General features: G+C 51.4%; 1 protein-coding gene across 1 annotated transcript; it reads left to right on the top strand.

Annotated features, from left to right (window-relative positions):
- Positions 1-16430: 16430 nt before the first annotated feature.
- On the top strand, positions 16431-19323 carry LOC118691402 (hydrocephalus-inducing protein homolog). Its single transcript, XM_036390568.1, has 4 exons — positions 16431-16499; positions 17066-17209; positions 18546-18678; positions 19250-19323. The coding sequence occupies exons 1-4, from the start codon at positions 16437-16439 to the stop codon at positions 19321-19323; spliced, it is 414 nt and encodes a 137-aa protein (XP_036246461.1). The 5' UTR covers positions 16431-16436.
- The last annotated feature ends 438 nt before the right edge of the window (positions 19324-19761 follow it).

Here is a 19761-nt window from a genome sequence, read left to right as displayed (position 1 = left end):
CCACTACCATGTGGCTATGCCTGGGTGAAGTTTTATTTGATTCCTGGGCCGTGCTGGATGTGAGGTCTCCATCAGACTCTCTCCAATGCAATGGATTTCTTGCACACCTCTGTCCCATATGCTGCTTCTCCACTGGCTTCTCACACATCCTTTTTCTATGTGGCCCTTACACATATATGTAGTTTCTGTCTAATAACATTTTCAGGCCCTCAAGTTCCTGTTTGGTGACAAATCAAGACAAATTTTTCCCTGTGCCCATTTCCCAGGCTGTTCATGTTGTTACAAACCTCTCACATCTATCTCCCATTTGATTTCTAGACTGAGGAATCCCATTCAGTCTTAATGTAGAAGCTGCTCTGTACTTATTAATCTTTCTATTGTCCCTTTCTTATTTAATGTGCAATGCTCCAGCTTGGTTTTTGAGATCAGAACAATATAAAATATTTCAAGACTGATGTGGCTGTGGGCTTGGACAGGGAGATGATGATGATGATGATTTTCATGGTGTTCATTTTAGAGTGGTTTGTCACATTGCAGAGCCAGGCTGGTTGTGTTTCCTCACCTGTGTCCCCTCCTGCTGTGCGCTGTCACTTCACTTGTTCCTCTGGGCCTCCTTTTGCTGCCCACCTGCCCCCAGGCATATTTGCTGGTCAGCAACAAGGGATCCAAGGGATCAGGAGAGATGGGAGCCTCGTGGGATGCCCAGGGAGACCCTGGGCAAGGCAGGGCTGAACAGGGCTCCTCACCCTGTCACCTGAAGGACTTGGATGCAGAAATCCCAGTGATCTGAGTGGGTCACCAGAGCACACTGACCAATCCCACTGTCCATCCTGTCACCTTGGGGCCAAATCTCTACAAACACACTCAGAAACAAGGGGTTTAAGGAGCTGCCCAGGACATCCTCACCACTCTACACACAGAACTGTCAGGATGTGACAAATGGACTGATCCACAGAACTGCTCATTCAGATAAAAACTGTGACACCTTCTTTTGTGCCCTGGGATTTGTTCTGTTCCTTGTGCTTCCATCAGCCAGTGAGCTGAGCAAAGACTCCCCTTTGCTTTGTTCCAGGTGAAGAGAGTATCCACACAAAGCTCCATGGAGAAGCTGTAGATGTTGATGTTGTGTTGAGCACAAATTCTGTGGAGGCTGGCAAGACCTTCATCACCATGGCATACCAGACAACTGTGTTCCTGGAAAACAGGAGTAACATCACAGCCCACTTCCAGTGGAAGGCTTTGCCTTCTGAGGGAGAAGAGAATAAAGAGAAGAGGAGGTTGGTTTGGAAGATGCATTTCAGTGAGATATATGGCCCAAGACTGAAACTAACGTATGGCCTCAGGGGGGTGTTGGTGCTTTTGAATGGTTTAGGCCAAGTAAACCATGCCTGGCACTGGGGCGTGTGTCCCTGGGCTTCAGGAGCTCAGCACTCAGCATTCCAGTTCCATTTATACTCCAACCAGGAATGGCATTTTGGGAAGGAAAGGTTGGTTGCAATGACTGATTTCCTCAGGTTCTAATTGGGCTCTTGTCTCTCTAATCTTATTCCTACATGACCTGGCAACATCTCCCCTTCCCAGGGAAGTGCTGCAGTGGGTGCTCTGTGACCTTTATCTGCATCCCCCAAGCAGCTCAGTGGGAGGAAAAGCCAGCTGAGGTGGTCGGTGGATTCTCCCTCAGTTTTGGCAGAGGCTTTGAGCCAGGAGGTTTCTCTGGAGGGATGTTGGCTTTGGAAACCTCTCCTGAGCTTGCAAGTGTGGGGTGAAACTCCCTGCTGTGCCAGTGAACAACAAGTTATCCTCTGATCCTTGTGGGACCCTCGTGGCTTGGCTCAGCCTTTGCTGGGGAGCTGCTGCTGCTCCTCCCCAAGTGCTTTGCTCTCCTGCACTCCCACTTCTCTCTGCAAATCTGTGGCTTATTAAATGATCAGCTGGCCTTGTCTCTCCCTGGGGCTGCAGGCAGTGTCGTTTGCTGCACCCATCGGGTGAGGAGTGGCTGGAAAACTTCATGGAGGAGAAAGAAGTAGAGAAGGTGCAGGGCTTTTCTGAAGATCACACTGCCCTCCTGAGAAGCAGGGTCCAGGAGAAGAAGGCAAAGGTGCAAGATGACCCCCTGCTCTTCTCCAGTGACATTTTTTTCATTGAGCCATTGGTAAGTGACACCCGAGAACCTCATTTTCTTCCCCCTCCTCTTCCTCCTCCCAAGCACCCTTCCCCCGGCTGCAGTCACTGGGCAGATCCTCAGCTGGCCCCATGTGCTGGCAGGGAGGACGTGGAGTTTCTGGAGCGGCTGCAGAGCTCCCTGCTCAAAGCATTTGTGCCCTGCAGGCTCAAGGCAGGGCTGGGAGCCTGACACAGCCCAGCTCTGCTGCCAGGCTGGAGCTCAAGGCCCTGCGTGCGTGTCCTTGCAGTGTCACAGGGAGCAGTTCCTGTAGGCAGGGGCTCCCCCCACACGTGGGGCTCAGCAGAGGCTGTTGGAGCACTGCCAGCTCACACACTGACCTGAAGCTTGCAATGGCTCCCTGGCAAAAGGAGGCCAAATTCAGCCCAAGGTTAATGACAGAAATGCCAATCCCCTCCTGTAACCATGCCTTGCACTATTGCTGAGTGTCCCTTCCAGTGTCATCCTTGTGTGAGCCTGGACACAAGGGTGCAAGGTTGAAATGGGCCTTTGGAGCTCTCCTGCACACAGGGACAGAAAACCTTTTCCTTTTCTGGTGATGCAAGCAAACTGCCACGTGCTCCCATCAGCCAGAGCCCTGATTCTGAGTACTGGCATTGGGAGAGATGATGAATGCCTGGTGTCTGCACGGAGAAAAATCCCTTCTCATCTTGCAGTAAAGCCCAGAATAATCCCAACCTCTGCTTTCTTTCAAAACAGCTTAACTAATATCTGTAGTTGTCTCTTCTTGGTTACTCCTATGGCCCATCTAAGGCCAAGAGCCACCAGTGCACAGTGGCACTTACATCCCATGAGCTGACAGCAGCATGATGGGACCAAGAGCTTGTGTCAGAGCAGCAGGAATATTGTGGAGAGTGGCAGCTGATCAGCTGAGCATTGAGAGCTTCCAGCGCTGTGTTGAGCTGGGTTTGGAGGCTTTCCTTGGCTCCTTGTGTTGTTCACTCATCATTGATGCTCAATCAAGGCTTACAGGCCTGTGGTTGGAAACAATAAACGTGAGTTTGAAGAGCAATGCTTTACTGTCTCTTTCTGTTGTAGGAGGGAGAAATTGGGCCCAATAGTACGGCTGAAATCACGGTGACCTTCGAACCCCTGGAAGCACTGGAGTATCAAAGTGTGGCTTACTGCCATGTCTCAGGTGCAGCTCCTTTGCCCTGCTCCTGTCCCCCTCAGTGAAGCCATGGTGCAAGCCTGAGCCCACTGGGCTCCCATGGAAGTGCTGGGAAGAGTCCCTGGTCAGCAGGGCAGTGCTGGCACATCCCCCCTGGCCCTGCAGCCTCCAGGGAGTCTCCTGTGCAAGGCCAGGGCTCAGAATGCTGGGTCTGCCTTACTGATCCCAGAACAGCCCAGGCAGTGCAGGGAGAGGTTTTCATGCCATGGCTTTGCCAGCATTTCCTCAAAGGCCAGAGAGCTCCAGAGCAGAACAGCTTTAGTGAACAAGCACTAAGCCCCTGCAGGCCCCTGGCCTCCAGGATGGGTCCACTTGCCATGGATCCATCATCAGGTGGAAGGAGCTGAGTTAGAAATGTGCTCCCTGGCCCTGGATCACCTCCCAGTGCCCAGACACCAGCAGAGCAGAGGTGGCTGAGCCCCACTGAGCACAGGGTGTTTGTAGAGGGAGCACCCTTGGCCAGCAGCTGCTTCTCTGCCTGTGTGGGAGTTGTCCCCTTGCAGCTCTCACTCTGTGGAAACAGAACACAGTGCTGAGTGTCAGAAGGGGAGCACTTGGGCAACAAAGGCCTGTGCTCCTGGCCCAGGTAGTTTGGTAATTGCCAAACTCCTCATGAGCTTTGTGCCTGCACTGAATGGATTTCAAAGCTCCTCTAGGTGCACGGGAAGGAAACCACAGAATCACAGTATGATGAGGTGGGGTGGACCTTAAAGATCATCTAGTGCCAAGGCCCCTGCCATGGGCAGGGACACCTCCCCCTAGACCAGGTAGCTCCAAGCATGACTGCATCCAGCTCAGAGTCAGGGACTAGCACTGAGGCAGCCTGGAAAATCCAGTGTGACAGAGGGAATGATTGTACTGCAATGGACATCTCTCCCCAGGCTGTGAGATCAGGCTGCCCCTGTGCCTCAGAGGGGAAGGCCAAGGACCCCTGGTTGAACTCAGCTCTCCTACGCTGAACCTTGGGAATGTTTTTGTCTACACCCCCTATGTCTATAAGGTGAGCAGCAGGGCTTGGGATGGATCCTGATGGCTCCTGAGGCGGCAGCAAGCCTGGTGGAGCTGTGGAATTGCTGCCAACCTGGGCAGCTGTGAGCAGGGAATATTTGATGTACTGCTCAAACCTGGGGGGGGTCAGAAACGTGTGTCTGTTCCTGAAGCCCCAGTGCCTGCTTTTGGGCAGCCTTCCTTAGGGATCAGCTGGGAGGCTTCCTGCAAAACAACCCCTTGCCACATGAAACCAACACTGGGTCAAAAAGCTGCATGTTCAGAGGCTTTTGTGGCAGTGCCAGACACAAGGCACCTTTGGACTGGGCTCTGCAGAAGCAGCTGCAACAAACTGGCTGCCTTTGAGCTTCAGCCCACTGCAAACAGCTTCCAGTCAAGTATCCCTGCTTATTGCTGAAGTCACAGGAAATCCATCCAGCCTCCTGGCTCAGTGCTGGCCATTGCAAAGGGCTTGGGAGTTCTCTCCCTTGCTGACCAGTCCCTCACCACACTTCAGCCTTGGTGCATCTCTGGCTCTGGAAGGAGAAAAGTGTTCCTGGGAATAAAGCAAAGGATTTTTCTACCTATTTGCCTCCCCCCCAATAGTGTCAAGTTTGCAAAAAATTCATGAGGGAGCAACTCAAAGAGGTAGAAAATGAGGCACTACATCATGCCAGACACTTTCAAAAGCGCGGCTGGGGAAGGGAAAGACACGCTGAGTTTTCTTACCAAAAGATGGTGCTGTCTGTACATTTTGATGCTGATGCCTCATTCTCAATGAATTGTTTCCATGGTATGGGAAAAGGTGAATGAGTAGATGGTGCTGTTGGAGCTGTGCTCACTGGGGCAGCAGCAGCTCTCGGGTGATTCACTCCGCAGCTGCAATCACCCCACTCAGGACTCTCAGGGCCAGCTCCCAATGAGCTTGGTGATGCTGAGCAGAGGTGCACTGCTCTGTGTCCATGGGATAAGCCCAGGGTGACTGCAGGTCTGTGGAGTTGCCACTGCTCTGCATGAAAACCCAAAGGCAGAACTTGTCCTGTTGTATCTTTTGACTTCTGCCATTCAGCAGCACAAAGCATCTTCTGCCTTTGCTGGGTGTTCATTGCATCATTAGACAATAACTCACAAGAAGGGAAGGTTCCACCTGTATTTCTATTTTGCTTTCTTGCTTCTGCAGGTGGAACTGATTAACAAAGGAGCTCTTGATGCTCCCTTCACCTATATCCCTTCAACCACAAATGTGGACTTCTGCTTCATGGTTGAGCCTGAGCGGGGCATGATTGCACCAGGTGGGACCCAGACTGTTCAGATCTCCTTCCATACCACCGTGCTGGGGAGCTTTGAGGAAAAATTCCAGTTCAGTGTGGCTGAAACTCCTACACCTGTGATCCTGACCATTAGGTAAGGACTCTGGGAGCTTGGTGGGCACATCTGTAGCTGTCTCTGGGACATCCCCCACCTACCTCATTTTGGGGTGGAGCAGAGAAAAAAGGTGATGCCTGAGGTCTTAATCTCTGCTGTGATCCTGGCATTGCCTTAGTGTCAGGATGCCTCCTGCCCTGTGTGGTACCCAGGAGCTGCAATGACTCCTCCCTGCAGGGATCTCCCTGGGCCTTGGGCCATGGCAGGCAGTGGGATGGAGCAGCTCTGGGCAGCAGCTGCTCTGGGATGTCCCACCTGAACACCCAGCAAGGCCCCCAGGGCTTTGCAGATGGGCCAGCCTGGGGGATTCTGCAGCAGCAGCAGTGTTTTTAAAAACTTCCATTAATAATCCATGCCAGATGGGCAGCAGCAGCCTCAGCTCCCCTCTCATGGCCATGCTGTGGGGGACAAGCTGTGCTCCCAGCTCCTGTGCTCAGAGTGCTCTGGTGCCTCCTTTGCACAGCCAGCAAAGGGCTGATGTGGGAGTCAGGAACTGTGCAGCAGGAACTGTGCCAAGGACTGGGGCACCATCCCATGGGCTGGTGCCATGGCAGGAGACAATCCTGGCCCAGCCAAAGGGAGAAGGGCTGATCACAGGGGAGGCAGAGCTCAGTCCTCAGCACCACAGCAGTGTGAGGCCTTGTCCCTGCCAGCCCGAGCCACGTGCTGCTAGGATAATGGAGTGGAAGCAGGAGAGCTGATGCTGGCTGCTCTGCAGCTTTGGAGCTGGGCTCCTGCTGTTGGGGGGCACTGGCTCAAGGCAGTAAAGAAATGAAAGCAATCTGCACTTGATTGTACCAATAAGATAAGGGAGATGGATAAAAAGGAACAAGGAAGTTATTATTTGGCAAGACAAAAGTGGTGAGTAGGTCTGCCCATAGTGGAGAAACAATTATGCTGGCTTTGTTTTTGGAGGAAAAGTGCTGCTTTTTTAGTTTGGAAATCAAGAGGGAACCTTTCACCAGTCCTTTCCTCTAGGATTCACCTGTCCCCTGGGTAGAACTGTTGCTGCTCTTTTCAGAGGATGTTTGGGGCTCCCCTGGATTCATGTCTCAGAACTGTGTCTGTAATGATTGTGTGGGTCAAACTCTCCTGAGAAAGCTCCTCCACGGGAACAGCAGTTCCAGCTAAGAAGGAGCAAAGCAGGGAACCTGTGGCTGGAAAGGCTGGTTACAGAAGTTTGTGGGGACACCTTGATGTCCATCCCATTGCAGCTGGGGAAACTGAGGCACGGAGCCATGTCTGGGTGTGTGTTCAGGGTCCTTCATGGGACCCCCAGCATCCCAGGGGCTTCTCCTGCCTGCCCATCAGTGGCTGTTGGCTGCTGGCCACTTGGCTTGAGCTGCCCCCTGTGCACAGGGCCCTGTGCTGAGCACACGGTGCTGTGTTGGTTGGAAACCCAGGGTGCCCTGAGCCCAGGTTTTGTGCCCCGAGCCACGGCAGCCGGACCTTTGCAATCCCTTTAACCGAGCCCTTTCCTGCTCTGTCCTCGGCCTCCAGGGGCAGCGTCACTGGACCGAATTTACACTTCAACCTCCCTGAGCTCGACTTCGGGGACATCTCCTTTGGTGAGTGTTGCCTGGGCTGGGACACAGCGTCAGGGATCTGTGCCTTCCAACAGAAAAGCATCCCTCACTCCTGGTCTGCCCCAGCAGCCTCTTCAGGCTGTGAACTGCAGGGCTGCAGGGCTGCTGCCTCAGGGGGCATTTTGCCATTGTGAGATCAAATAGAACCAAGGAATAGAAAGGCAGTATTTTCTAGTGTCTCTGTCCTGCTTTAAAAGACAGATCCCCACCATGTGTGGCGGTATCTCTGGCTTTGCAGGATGGAAAGCAAATCTCAGAGCCAAAGTGGGGATCCCCTTGCAGGCACAATCACAGTGAGCAGCATGGCTGTGATGTCCCTGTTTGTTGGGTGAGGTGGGACCTGGTTCCTAAATGCTAATCTCAAACCAAGGCTGGGGTTTGCCCCCAGTTGAGTGGACTCTGAGCTGTCACGTGCTCAGTCTGTTTGGCCCAAACCAAGAGATGCTTTAAGGGTCCTGCAGAGAGAAACTGCATTAAGGTGCATCACATTCTAGTTCCTGATTCCATCCTCATTTTCTTTTGCTGTAGCTTCTTCTCAATGACAACTCACTGTTTATGTATCGTGAAAACAGTGGGAGTGTTGGCAGACTTACCAGGGAATTTTACAGCTTGAATTTTCAGAGTAAATGCTGGGTCTGGGTGCACACTCATCACTGAGAGATAACTGGTGATGGTTTGGGGCAGGGGAGGGAGCTCCTCCCCATCCCAAAGAGAGAAGCTTGCAGTGTTCAGCAGGGCTAGGAATGGGCATTTTCAAGGCTGCGGTCTGGAATCAGTGTCAAAGGGAACTCAGTGACGATTAATTCCTCATGCAGCTTCTCGGTGAGCTGTAGTTCAGAAAATAAAGAGCTAAACTCCAATCTCACTTTTATCCTGGCAGGATATTCCCACCAGGATCATGCCATAATGGGTGCCTGAATGGATATTTGTGTCCTTTCTTAGGCTTTCCCTGCACCAAGAGCATTCGCCTCACCAACTGCTCCATGGTGCCCATGACGTTCAAGCTCCGCATGTCGGACGATGGCACGCAGCCGGCTGTGAGCAGCTTTGATCAAATACGCAAAGAAGGTGACCCATCCTGGAAGAAGGGAATTCATTTCTATGTGGAGCCAAGGGAGTTCACAATGAATCCCAGCCAAGGAACCATCCTCCCCCAGGGACACCAGGACATTGAGGTATGGGAAGAATCCAGCCGTAGATGCTTCAGCACCAGGGCTGAAGCTTCACTGGAGTGTGGGAGGGCTTTAGCTCTGGTGCCAGCTTTGAGAATCCTGGGAGTGAGAGATCTGCACTGCTGGGAGGCCTCTGCTAGCTGGCTTACCCGGGATGTTCCTCAAGGAGCACTGGTTTGTTTCCAAAATCCTACACTGAGATCAATACCATATGGTCAAGTCCTGAAGCCATTCTTGTGGTTTTGAGAGCGATTTCTTTGATTGCAAGTGGGCAGAGCAAGGTTGAAGGCAGAAGGTGGCTGTCAGAGAGATGTCATTGTATAAAGCAGTTAGCTTTTCTTCTTGGTCTCATTTTCCCTCTCCTGAGGAGCAGAAAAATTTGTGTTCACTGCAGGGATCTCCAGTGGAGACAAAAACCTCTGCAGCCATGTGTTGCGGTTCAAATTTATTTTATCGATTCCTTGTTCTGTTGTACACCCATGTTCTCTCTGAGGTGGCTCACCCCTGTGTTTTACCCTCCCTCAATGCTGTCCCTCATGCCATTCCCTGCCCCTTGTTCCAGCTCTTTTCCCTGCCTGTCTAGGCAACCCAGCCCCTTTTGTTCCCAAACCTTCTTTGCCACTTTAACCTCGGGCCAATCCCTGATTGCAATACCCCTTTGGAATTCCCCTATTCTTGGAGACCCCATTGGCCATGTGACCCATCCTCTTTACCCTCCTACCCCCAGTGGTCCCAGACACTTGATGTAATCCCCTCACTCCTCCCCTGAGGATTCCCTATTGATTTGCTGTTTGTATCCACCCCCTGATTTGTATTTTTACAAAAGCCCTTGCACAGGAGTGTCCAGGGCTCTTGTGCCTCTGATTCCTTTATCTGGAATAAACCCTTCCTTGTGGAACTTCAAGACAGAGAGCCTCCTCCTTTCTCCTCTGCCTGGTCCCTGTGGTGGCTTGTCTCTTGCGCTGTACAGCAAGTGGCTCTGAGGGTTCTGCCTCTGGTAAATGCCCACCCTGGGGCAGTTCCCCACTCCTGGCGTGGTGCCGGAGTTCTAAGAGCCAGCCCGGGCTCTGGGTACCATGGCAGCCATGAACTGCCCAGCACCTGCTGGGCCACACTTTGCCCTCAGCCTTCTGCTGTAAAGCTGAACTCATTGTGTTCAAGTCAGATTTCCTCTGCATTTATGTCATTGTAGTCAGATGAGAAATTGGCCCCTTAATTTGAATACAGTGGTGTGTAGAGCTTTAGTCTAATGTTTTAATGAAGCTGACCTATGCTGTGATAGCAAAGTGTGTTTAACAAATCTGGTATTGCCAGAAGGCTTTTGTTACTCTGAGTCTGTGCTCTACACATGGACCAGCAGAAGAATTAAAGCCAAATCCTTCCTCAAGAACTGGAGGATATCACACATGGGTAATGAGCTTTTGTAAGGAAGAATTTACTGCTCTTTTTTCTACCAGGTGACCCTGTGTTCCAACACCGTGATGAGATACAAACAGAGATTGCTGGTGGACCTGGAGGGTTTTGGTGAGGGAGTGGCATCAGTGGTCATCAAGGCCAGGTACCAGCCCTTCCTGGCCTCCCCCAGGCACTGTCTTGCACAGGCTTTGCTGGCTGCAGCTGCCAAGGAGAAGAGCTGCTTAATGGCCTCATGTTGTGCCAGCTGGACATGAGAACAGCAGTGCTTGGGCAGCAGCCTGTGGTGAAAAGCCCCTGCTCACAGCCCAGCACGGTCCTGGGCCCTTTTCTAAAGGGACCAGGAATGATATCATTGATTGGCCTGGGTTTTGGTGCTTGAGGTGGAACAAATTTCCCGAGGGCCTCCTCTCCTTCTCCCTGCAAGAGATGGAGTTGTGCTGGTTGTGACCACCCTGCATTGGTTTGGGACACACCAGGCAGCCTGCTGAGAGTCAGGGTCTGGCTCTGTCCATGAGGGCACATGACAGGGGAAAGTGGCTCCCAGCAAGAGTGGGGAGGGCAAGGTCTTATGAGGGGAAAGCAGCCTTGATGTGGCAGGTCAGCTCCAGTTTTTCTCCTTCCCTGTGCTTCCCATTTTGAGCTTTAATGTTCTCAGACTTAAACCAAAAGTCGTTCTTGCTGCAGCAGAATTCCACCCTGCTGTGCTGCTGTGGGTGTCAGTGTGATGCCAGAGGGATGCAGCTCCCTGGTGCTGTTCCCTCTCCCAGGCAGAGCCATCCAGGCAGTGCCTGGGCTGCCATTTTGTCAAGCAAATGGAGCTGGGGCCAGTCAGTGCCTGGAGCTGTGCAGTGAAGGAGCCAGGGAGCTGCAGGGCCTGGGAGGGGGTGGCTGATCAGCCACTCTGTGGGGCAGCTGCTGTCTCGTGCCCTCCAAGGCTGGGGCCAGCAGCTGAGTTCTCAGGCAGGGCCACAGCACCATGGCAGAGAAGGGAGTCATTTTTATGAGACACTAGGGTTGTGTGTTCCTTGAGCCTTAGGGAACCCTGATCCTTGTTGGGAAGGCTCCCCCAGAGCTCATGGGTCACTGGGACTGTTCCAGGAGTCCTGTCAAGCCTTCTTGGGTAAAGGAGGGGCTGAGGCAGCTGTGGCACAAAGTGCTCTGCCTGGGGCACTTGGCAGCCTCTGGGTGCTGCCTCTCAGGGTTTGCCCCTCCTTGACAAGACATGTTGGAGTGGGAAGAGGTAGAAGGCAATTTATCCCTGTAGGGCTGTTCAATGTGCATTTGACAGTGACCAACGTGTTCTGCTCCATTTCACAGTCTTTGGGGGTAAATGTTCTCCATTCTCTCAGTATCTCTGACTCCCTTGGGGTCATCTCTTTGCCCAGATGTCTTGTTCCAGAGCTGAATGTGTACCCCCAAATCCTTCTGTACCACGAGTGCCACCTGAAAGTGCCGTACGAGAGGAAGCTCTTCATCAGGAACCTCAGCAACCTTCCTGGCTGCTATGGGCTTATTCCCCAGGTTTGGCATCACGTCCACCTCCTCCTGTCAAATATTATTGGGGAGACTATTAGTGGAAAAAAGGGTTTGGATAAGACCTTGCTGGTTTCTATTCAGTCTTAAAGATCTGCTGAGAAAAGGATCCTACCTGAATGTAAACCTTAGGATGCAGTTTAACCTCCTGAGGAAACAGTTTATGTTCTAGTCTAGTCTTCAGGGTGTTTTCTTGTGGGAGGTCTTAGAGGGTTGTGAAAAGCTGCTGCATTCACAGACTCCAGTGCCTGTGCTGGCAGGCTCCTTGCAGGATCCCCTGGGAGTGCTAAGCCTACAATTCTTGCAGCTTGTTTGTGCCTTTACCTTTGTCCTGGGGAGTTTTAAACGTGTGTGTAAGTTGCTGTTGCGGTGGATGTTAAGGAGTCTAAAGTTTCTTCAGAGGTCCCTCTGAAGTTGCATTTCATTCTGTCCCTTCCAGAAACGCAAGGACGACTCTCCCGTGCTCTACTCCAGCCCCAAGCCCTGTGGGATTGTGCAGCCTTACGGCACTGCAGAGATCCCAGTTATCATCGAAGTGCAGACGCTGGGCGAGCATCGCACCAAGGCTCTCGTCGGCGTGTTCGGGGATGAGAGAAACCCACGGGTGAGTGCAAGGGGAGATGTGAGCCTGTGTGCAACTGCTCCTGGCAGGGTGCACAGGGACAGGGATTCTTCCAGGGAAAACAGGCACAGGCTGCTGGGGAGAAGGACAGCAGGGATGGGTGGCACAAACAGCCCATGCCTCATAGGTGGTGATCTCAGTGTCTGACGCAGAAGGTAGTTCATCTAAGCTGGAATTTAGGGTAGTTTTAGTTAATTAAGCTTTAAAATGCTGTTAACTTTGGAAACACCTGTTTTCAAATGTCTTGTCATCTCTCTGAGCACAAAAGATGTCAGAAGACTTCTGGGAACCTTGAGCTTTGTGTAAAAGAAAGGAAAGCTGGCATTTGAAGAGTGGTTGTAAGGATTTAAACTTAGATTAAAACATAATGAAATGATGATGCCAAATTCCCTGGACAGCACCAAACATCTGAACCTGGGCCATTGTGGCACTGCATGTAAATCAGTGAACAGGAAGGACAGGCAATGCAGGCTGTGCCAGGGAGCTTGAAGTTTGACAAAACAGTTGCTTTCAACTATCAGGCTGCTTACCTTAAAAAGGAGGGTTTCTCCCTGCCAGAATAACCAGTTGTTTAACTGTCAGCCTGGTCTTAACTAGAGATTTCTTGCAAAGCTTTTACCTTTGGGCCAATAATTTGTAGTTTGAAAGGTTCTCTTACCTTAATCCTTTTAAATTATGAGGTGAACATGTAATTTTCTTTTTCTTTTTTCCCAAAAGCCCAGCATTTCAGCTGGAGTGTGGTAGCTGTCCCTAAAGCAATAATTGAGCAGGGTTGAGCTGTTTAAGCTTTTTTAGGTTTCCCTGTTGTGGTTTGTTTTGAGTGGTTTTTAATCTTTCTTGCCTGCTTCCTGGAACAGGGAGTAGAATTACGGAGCTCTGGACGGCTGGCAGAAATCTACCCAAGTCCAACTGTGTTAGAGTTTGGCAGGATCCCAGTTCTACAGCCTGCTTCACAAAGCTTTACCCTCTTCAGTGAATGTCTTGTCCCTGTAGACTTCAGCATAGAAATGGTAAGTATCTGTGGGGCTGTTTTCCAGGGAAATGGACTGGTCAGTAGCAGCCATGACTTGGCTTTTAAAAGCAAGATTTCCATACTGTCCTGTGTGAGAGGAGGCAAGATACTCCAATATTCCCTCTGAGCGAGGCAAGAGGAACCTGGCTCTGGAGTGGTTTTAGCTGGGGCACCCCTCAGTGAGGTCAGGTGCAGAGATGTTGGAGCAGCAATTAATCTGGGTTGTGTTGACAAGTTCTCCCTTAATTTTATCTTTTGTCTTTAGCTGTGTGTGTCACATTTTGGAGCTCCGAGATCAAGAGAAACCTGTGGTCCTTTGCTCCCCAGAGCATGGATTTCACTGTGGTTTCCCTGTCCCATCTACATTTGCTTTGTGCCAAACTGCTGTTAATAGTAGAGAGCAGGGTGTGAGGTGTGTCCTCAGACTGCTGGTGGGGAGGCAATTTTCACACCTCCTGGGGGTCAAGCCAGCTGGGCTGTCCACACAAGGACAAGGGTGGAGGTTGTGCACCCCCCAGCCTGTGATCTCTGTGCTATTGAAGAGCATCTTTGGGGAGCAGCTGCAGAGAAAGGCTGTTTAATATGTGGGGGCTGCATAGGGCAGAAGGAGCTGGGGCTGCTCCCCTGGCAGGGGGAGCAGGGCTGGTGCAGCCAGGAAGGGCTTGTAGGCTGGGCCTGGGGCTGGGTGGGATGTCTGCTGGAGGGGGAGATCTGTGAGGGGCTTGAGGTTTGTTCTTCTTCATGCTGGGTGTGTTGAACGTGTGGAGCTGGTTAAAACCTGATACCATGGACTTGTCTGTGTCTGTGGATAAAGCATCAGGCCATGTGGGAGAGTCCAGCCACAGCCTCCTGGGCCAAGGAGGAGGGGTGTGACTTTTCCTCTTGCTGCTTTTCCAGCTGTTTGGGAGATAAATGTTATTCTAAAGCGAGGGGTTTTTCCAGGGCAGCTTTCCCTGACTCCACAATGGAGTTCTGCTTTCAGCCTCTGCAGGGAGCAATGCCCCTTGGCTGGGTGCTCATGGTGTGTAAAGGTTGGGTTTCATGTGCTCCTGCCAGGGCCAGACCTGCAGAGCTGTGGTGTCTGCACAGCTGTGCTGGTGCAAGGCCTTTCCTCCCTCCTTTGGGCAGCCTCCAGCTCTCTTGGCCAATCTGTGAAGTCCATGAGAAAGCAGATGACAAGAGTTCTTGGGAAGAGTGGGCCATGCCCACAGAGCACATGTTGTCCAGTTTTCTTTCTGCTTCCTGCTTTCCTGCTCTGCTATAAGCATTTGGAGGTGACTTTTCTTTAGGCAGAGGGCACTGGGGCACCTCTCTACAGCTGATGATTGGTGGGGAGTGAGGGCTTCAGTCCTTTAGGGGGTGTTGAGAAGCACTGGTGGCCCCTTGGGAAAGATTAGTTTGGTGTTGGGGTTTTGCTTCCCTGGTTTTGCAGAGACATTCTTCAGGCTCTCAGCAGTGTCCTCCAGCCATGTGGTTTCTGCAGTGGGATTTGAGCAGTCCTGCCTTCCTCTGGCCTTGAGCCTTTGTGAGAGGCCAGGAGAGAGAAAGCAGCTTTCCTTGGCCCACAGTGCAGAGAAAGACTGGGGAAGGAACACTCTCCTGAGGATAAGCATCCCTTGGGTTGGGCAAAACGGGGTTAATTGGGTGAGTCCCTTAAAGGAGGGGAAAATACAGGTTGTATGAGCTCTGCTGTTGCCCAGTACTGTAGCTTAACTTTAGGGAGATTAAGCCTTCAGGATTTTTATCCTCCCCTCTTTAGTCTTTCCTTTTCTTATATCCCACAAGACACCAGGGTGTGTGGTTTCCATCCTAAATGCATATTATGCTTGTCTTACAGGCTTCCAAATCCAACTGCTTTGTTATTGAACCCAGTGAAGGAGCGATCCCTGCTAGGGGTGAGGTTCCTGTGACTGTCACAGCAACCCTGGATGACACTGTGGGTTTTGATGACGCTGTCCAGCTGTTCCTTGGGAACAGCCTTTGGAGCAGTGTCTTTCTCCAGGCTTTCGGCATTGGCACCACAATTGTCACAGACAAACCATTTGCCCCAGAGCTCAACTTGGGATACCAATTCAGGTAGGAGATCTCTCCACTCCCACCTCTCCTCCTGTCTCAACAAGGAGCAGTTTTTCTGTAGTCCTTCAGGCAAGATCTTCTTCAGTGTTCAAAGCCCTGACTCCTTCCCTAAAGGCAGAGATTCCTTTACAAACATGTGATGGGCACTTGAGAGTTGTTAGACACCCTCAAAAGCCACTGAAAGGGAAACCAGTTGCTAAATTGCCACAAACTGTCTCTAGTTCTAATACATTGATGTCCTCACTTGATCGAGTAATGATCTCACAGGCTGCCCCAGAACTAAAGGTTCCTGAAATGGTGCCCAGATGAGGCAGTCCCTCCATGTGGCTGAGGCACCAAGGGAAGATCCTTTCTCTTGCCCTTGCCCTTGCCCTTTCCCAATGGCACCTCCCAGGCAAGCAGGGGCCCTGGGAACAAAGAGACAGGAGGGTGACAACCCCCACCAGGAAGGCAGGAGCCCACAGAGCAGTTCCAGAGGCAGAGTTGCCAGCAGAGTTTGCAAAGTTCACTTCCAAACAGTTTCTAATTGCAAAATGAAATTTCTACAAATGGCTACCAGTGCAGAGCCAAGGCTGATACGAACGAGAGAGGCTCTGCTCCCCTGGTTTCCTCTCCTGGAGCAGGCAGATGATTTTTACCAGCTTGCTGGGATCATCCAGAAACTGCCTCTGAGCCGCTTTTAGGAATGCCTGCAATCCTACCCCCACACACAAGGTCCCCAAGGGCAGCATCTCAAAGATTCAGTTTCAGCTTTGGGCACAGATTAATACAAAATGCAGCAACAGTATGAATCACCCCAGAACAAACATTTTGGGGGAAAACACCACGTCCTGTTAGCCTCACCTGGAAAATGTTACATTACCATTATAAACATATTTCTCTTTGCAATAATGACATCAAAAGGGCACCTTATCAGACACCACTTCTGGTCCACATTAAGAGCTGCAAATGAAGAGAGTCTCTAAGCAATTAACACCTCAGGTTGCTCACTGGGAGCAATCTGATGACCAGGGAAATAGCTACTCTCATACTCTTTTCCATCCTGCCTTCTATTCCAGCCTCGTGCCCTGTATTCATCAGTTCAAAGTAACAAACAAGGGCCGCCGTTACCATCAGCTCTTCTGGAGTGTGGAATGCTACAGCCCACCTGAGGAGGGGGGCCAGAGTGTCTCAACCCTCAGCAGCCCCAGGGCCAAGGATGATTCCCAGTGCCCCAAACGTGCCAGCCCCGTGTTTGGGCTGGAGCCACTGTCAATGGACCTGCAGCCAGGCCAGTCTGAGGACATGGTGCTGCGAGGCTTCTCCCGCATCCCACAGGTGAGATCCCCTCCTCTGGGCTTGTTCCACAGGCCCTTGACATTTGCCTGGGGAAATGAGCAGGGGCCTTCACAAAACTGATTTAAGGCTACTCGTTTCTGTGGCAGCACCAGTTGCTTTCCTTGCTGGCCACCATCAGACCAGCTGAGACTTTATTGTGATTCCACACCTAGCAAAACCCAGTGCTGATCCCAAAGCAGGGGTGGATGGAAATACTGCTCTTTTGGGGCAAGCAGTGTTGCATGCTGAGTCAGCAAAGAAGGGCAGAGAAATAAGTTACACGTAGACTAGGAGTCCAAAAAGAAAGTGAACTAAACAAGTGCCAAGTGGTTTATCTGGGGTGAGCACGGAGTAAAACAAAAGCCATGTCAAGGGAGGGGGTTTCTTACAAATGCCTTTTGTGGTTATTGGGGTGCAGTGTTACAGACAATTGAGCACAGGAAGAAAAGGGGGCAGGGACTGTAACTGTGGCAGGAATAGGGCCCGTGGTGGGTGCAGAGCCAATGCAGGGCATTTGCAGGGTGCCCTGCCACTACGCACTGGTGACAAGTGACTCTTGCTTGCAGGAGGTGCAGGATTATGTGTTCTGTGAAGCCATCATTGGGACATCCCCCAAGATGGAGAGGATAATAGAAACAATCATTACCTGTCAGTTCATTCACCCCTCTATAGAAGTATCAGCCAGACAATTCTCTTTCTATGTGGAGAAGGTAAGTCTGGATTGCATGCTGGCATTTTAACAGCATGGCTGAGGGGGGTGTGTGCTTGTGCTAAAGCCCCTCTTTACCCTTCCTGAGGCACTTTGTAAAGTGAGTGAAGATGCTTTTAGAGATGAGACTGGTATTTGACTTTCCCAAAGTAAAAGTGCAGTTCCAGCTGCAGTGCCAAGGAGATGGTGGCCACCCCAGAGAAATGCCAGTTTCTGTGCTCACTGTAAAGGGAGGCTTTTGAGGACCCTCCAAGGCACGGTGATGTCTGTACACTGATGCTGTAGGGAAGCTGGGAAAACTGGAGATTCCTGCGAATTCCTCAGGCTGACAAGGAAAAACCCAACATCTCCTGTGTCTCTTTGCCTTCTCTGCTGTTGGCATGGATGCTTGATGGTACAGCTATATGGATCAGCTCTGTGCATTTCCCTAAGCCTCCTCTGCTTCAAACGACCCCCAGGCATCCTGCAACTGCAGTGATGATAACACTGAGGCAGAGCAGGTGCCCTTTAGTCTCTGGATTCCAACTCCAGCATCATCTTTCTGCCTCCTGCAAGCTGTCTGAAAAAGAAAAGATGGTTAATGATTTGGTTTCTGTAGTTTCAGGCCTCTCCTCTGGTTCCCAGGCTTCCAGTGAAGTACAGAATCCCTGGAACAGGCAGTTCAGATGTAATTGAGAAGCTTTTCAGCTCTCCCTGATTCTGCCTGGGTTCTGCTCAATGCCACACACACAAACTGATTTATTGCATACTATGGCACAGCACCTGTTTGGTATCAGTACATGCAGAAGTCGTTTCCCAAAGTCTCTGGCTTCTCTAAACCATGCAGGAAGCCCAGCACAATGCTCAGACAGGAAGGAAGAGCCCAGGCTGATCAGAGCTTTGAGACCACAGACACCTTGTCCCTGTAGCAGGGGCTGCAGGACACGTGGTGCAGACAAAGTGCTTTTTGAGGCTGCTAGAGCCAGGAAGGTTGTGAGAAATGACTGTATGTGAGTGAAGATCCTCTAGTGCTGTTCTGCCCAATAGAGAGACAAAACTGGAGACAAATGGCCTGGATTCACTTTTTGCTTTAGATCTTGGTCAAGCAGCCACCTCCTCTCAGGGGCCTATTCCCTCATCTGTACTTGGGAGTTTTCCCTGTCCTCCAGAGGATGCTGTGGTTTCTAAACATGAAAAGCACCTGCTGTCAAGAGAAACCTCCTGGAAGGGTAGAAACAAATAGAAAGGGTAAACAGAAATGTATGCACTCGTGAGGCTGAAAAATGTGAGCTGCAGCAGAAGCAGAAGGAGGTCTGTTTCTAGTTGAGGCTGTTTTTCCTTGTCTCCTGTTTCCATAGAAACCCAGTGATGTCCTGACACTGCAGTACCAGCCTTTGTCTTTAAAAAACACCTGCCTGCTGCCACTGGACCTCATGCTGCACTTGGAGCAGCCGTTCCTGGTCTGTGATAAGGAGCAGCAGCCCCTCCCAGGTGGCCAGGTGAGCAGCCCTGGCCTCCTCCAGTGGGGTCTGAAGAGGAGGGATGTGGTGGTGCCTTTCTGTTGGGAGCTCCTTGAGTCAAGAAGTTTATTCTGTAGCATCAGCAGTGGGCTGGCCTGAGCTGAATCAGCAAAGCTGCTGAAGGAATCAAAATCTTATCTGAATTGAGTAGATCCATCCTGGCTTTAAGGCACAGGGAGAGGGGAGCAGGCAGCTGGGTCTGGGCAAGCCATGCAGGGAAGGTGTCTCCTGGAAAGCCATGCCAGCTCTCCAGCAGCCACCCCCTTGTACTGGGGCTGAGCACAGAAACGGGAGCCTGAGGGATCCTGGACTGGCCTGTGGTGCCTGCAGCCAGACCCCTGCTGTAGAGAGATGAACCATGAACTGAGAAGCCCGTGCTGGGGTCACTTGGAGCATTTACTGTTTCATGCTGTCAGACCTTGGGACATCATCCCACAGGTGATTAATTACTGCTCATCTCCTTGCAGCCTGTGAGAGTGGATGTAGGGGAGACCTGTCATCTCTATGTCACGTTTGACCCAGCTTATGAACTGGATTTTAAGAGCTGGAGAAAAGAGAAGGTTCTGAAGATAGACATGGTCAGGGGCCATCCTTTTGTGGAGCATATCAGCCTTGAGGGAGAAGTTCACTTCCCAAATCTCCAAATGGAGCCCAGCTCCGTGGAGTTTGGCTGTGTCATGGCTGGCACTAAAAAAGTGCGTTCCCTGGAGATGACCAACTGCAGCCCACTGCCCGTCCAGTACCGCTGGTCATTCCGTTCCGACAGCAAGGTGACCAGGTTTAGGTATGTGCACCTTTGCCCTCCCCTTGAAGCTCTTCTTGCTGTGTCCTGTTTGTACTTGGCCAAGAGCAAAGCTGTTTGCCTGGCATCTGACAAATGGCACTGAGCAGCTGTGCTCAGGCTGGATGCTCAGGGAATAGGTTTTCCACCACTTTGGTGCTGCACAGCCCCCACAGTGGTTTCCCCTGGGAAGGAAAGCTGGGGTGAAAGCTGCTTTCTCAGACCTCTGTGACCTGAGGCCATGTCCACCTTGATGAAGGGCTCCTAGTCCTT

Source organism: Molothrus ater, chromosome 12, assembly GCF_012460135.2.
Source record: "Molothrus ater isolate BHLD 08-10-18 breed brown headed cowbird chromosome 12, BPBGC_Mater_1.1, whole genome shotgun sequence".
Taxonomy (NCBI): domain Eukaryota; kingdom Metazoa; phylum Chordata; class Aves; order Passeriformes; family Icteridae; genus Molothrus; species Molothrus ater.
The sequence above is the reverse complement of the archived record's forward strand: the minus strand, read 5'-3'. Positions and strand labels throughout refer to the sequence as shown.

Bases quoted from the DNA above. Each gene is read 5' to 3' on its own strand.
- LOC118691402 (XM_036390568.1), top strand. From the start codon at position 16,437: ATGGACCTGCAGCCAGGCCAGTCTGAGGACATGGTGCTGCGAGGCTTC. The intron at 16,500-17,065 runs GTGAGATCCCCT...TCTTGCTTGCAG, and splicing joins GCTTCTCCCGCATCCCACAG to GAGGTGCAGGATTATGTGTT. The intron at 17,210-18,545 runs GTAAGTCTGGAT...CTGTTTCCATAG, and splicing joins TCTCTTTCTATGTGGAGAAG to AAACCCAGTGATGTCCTGAC.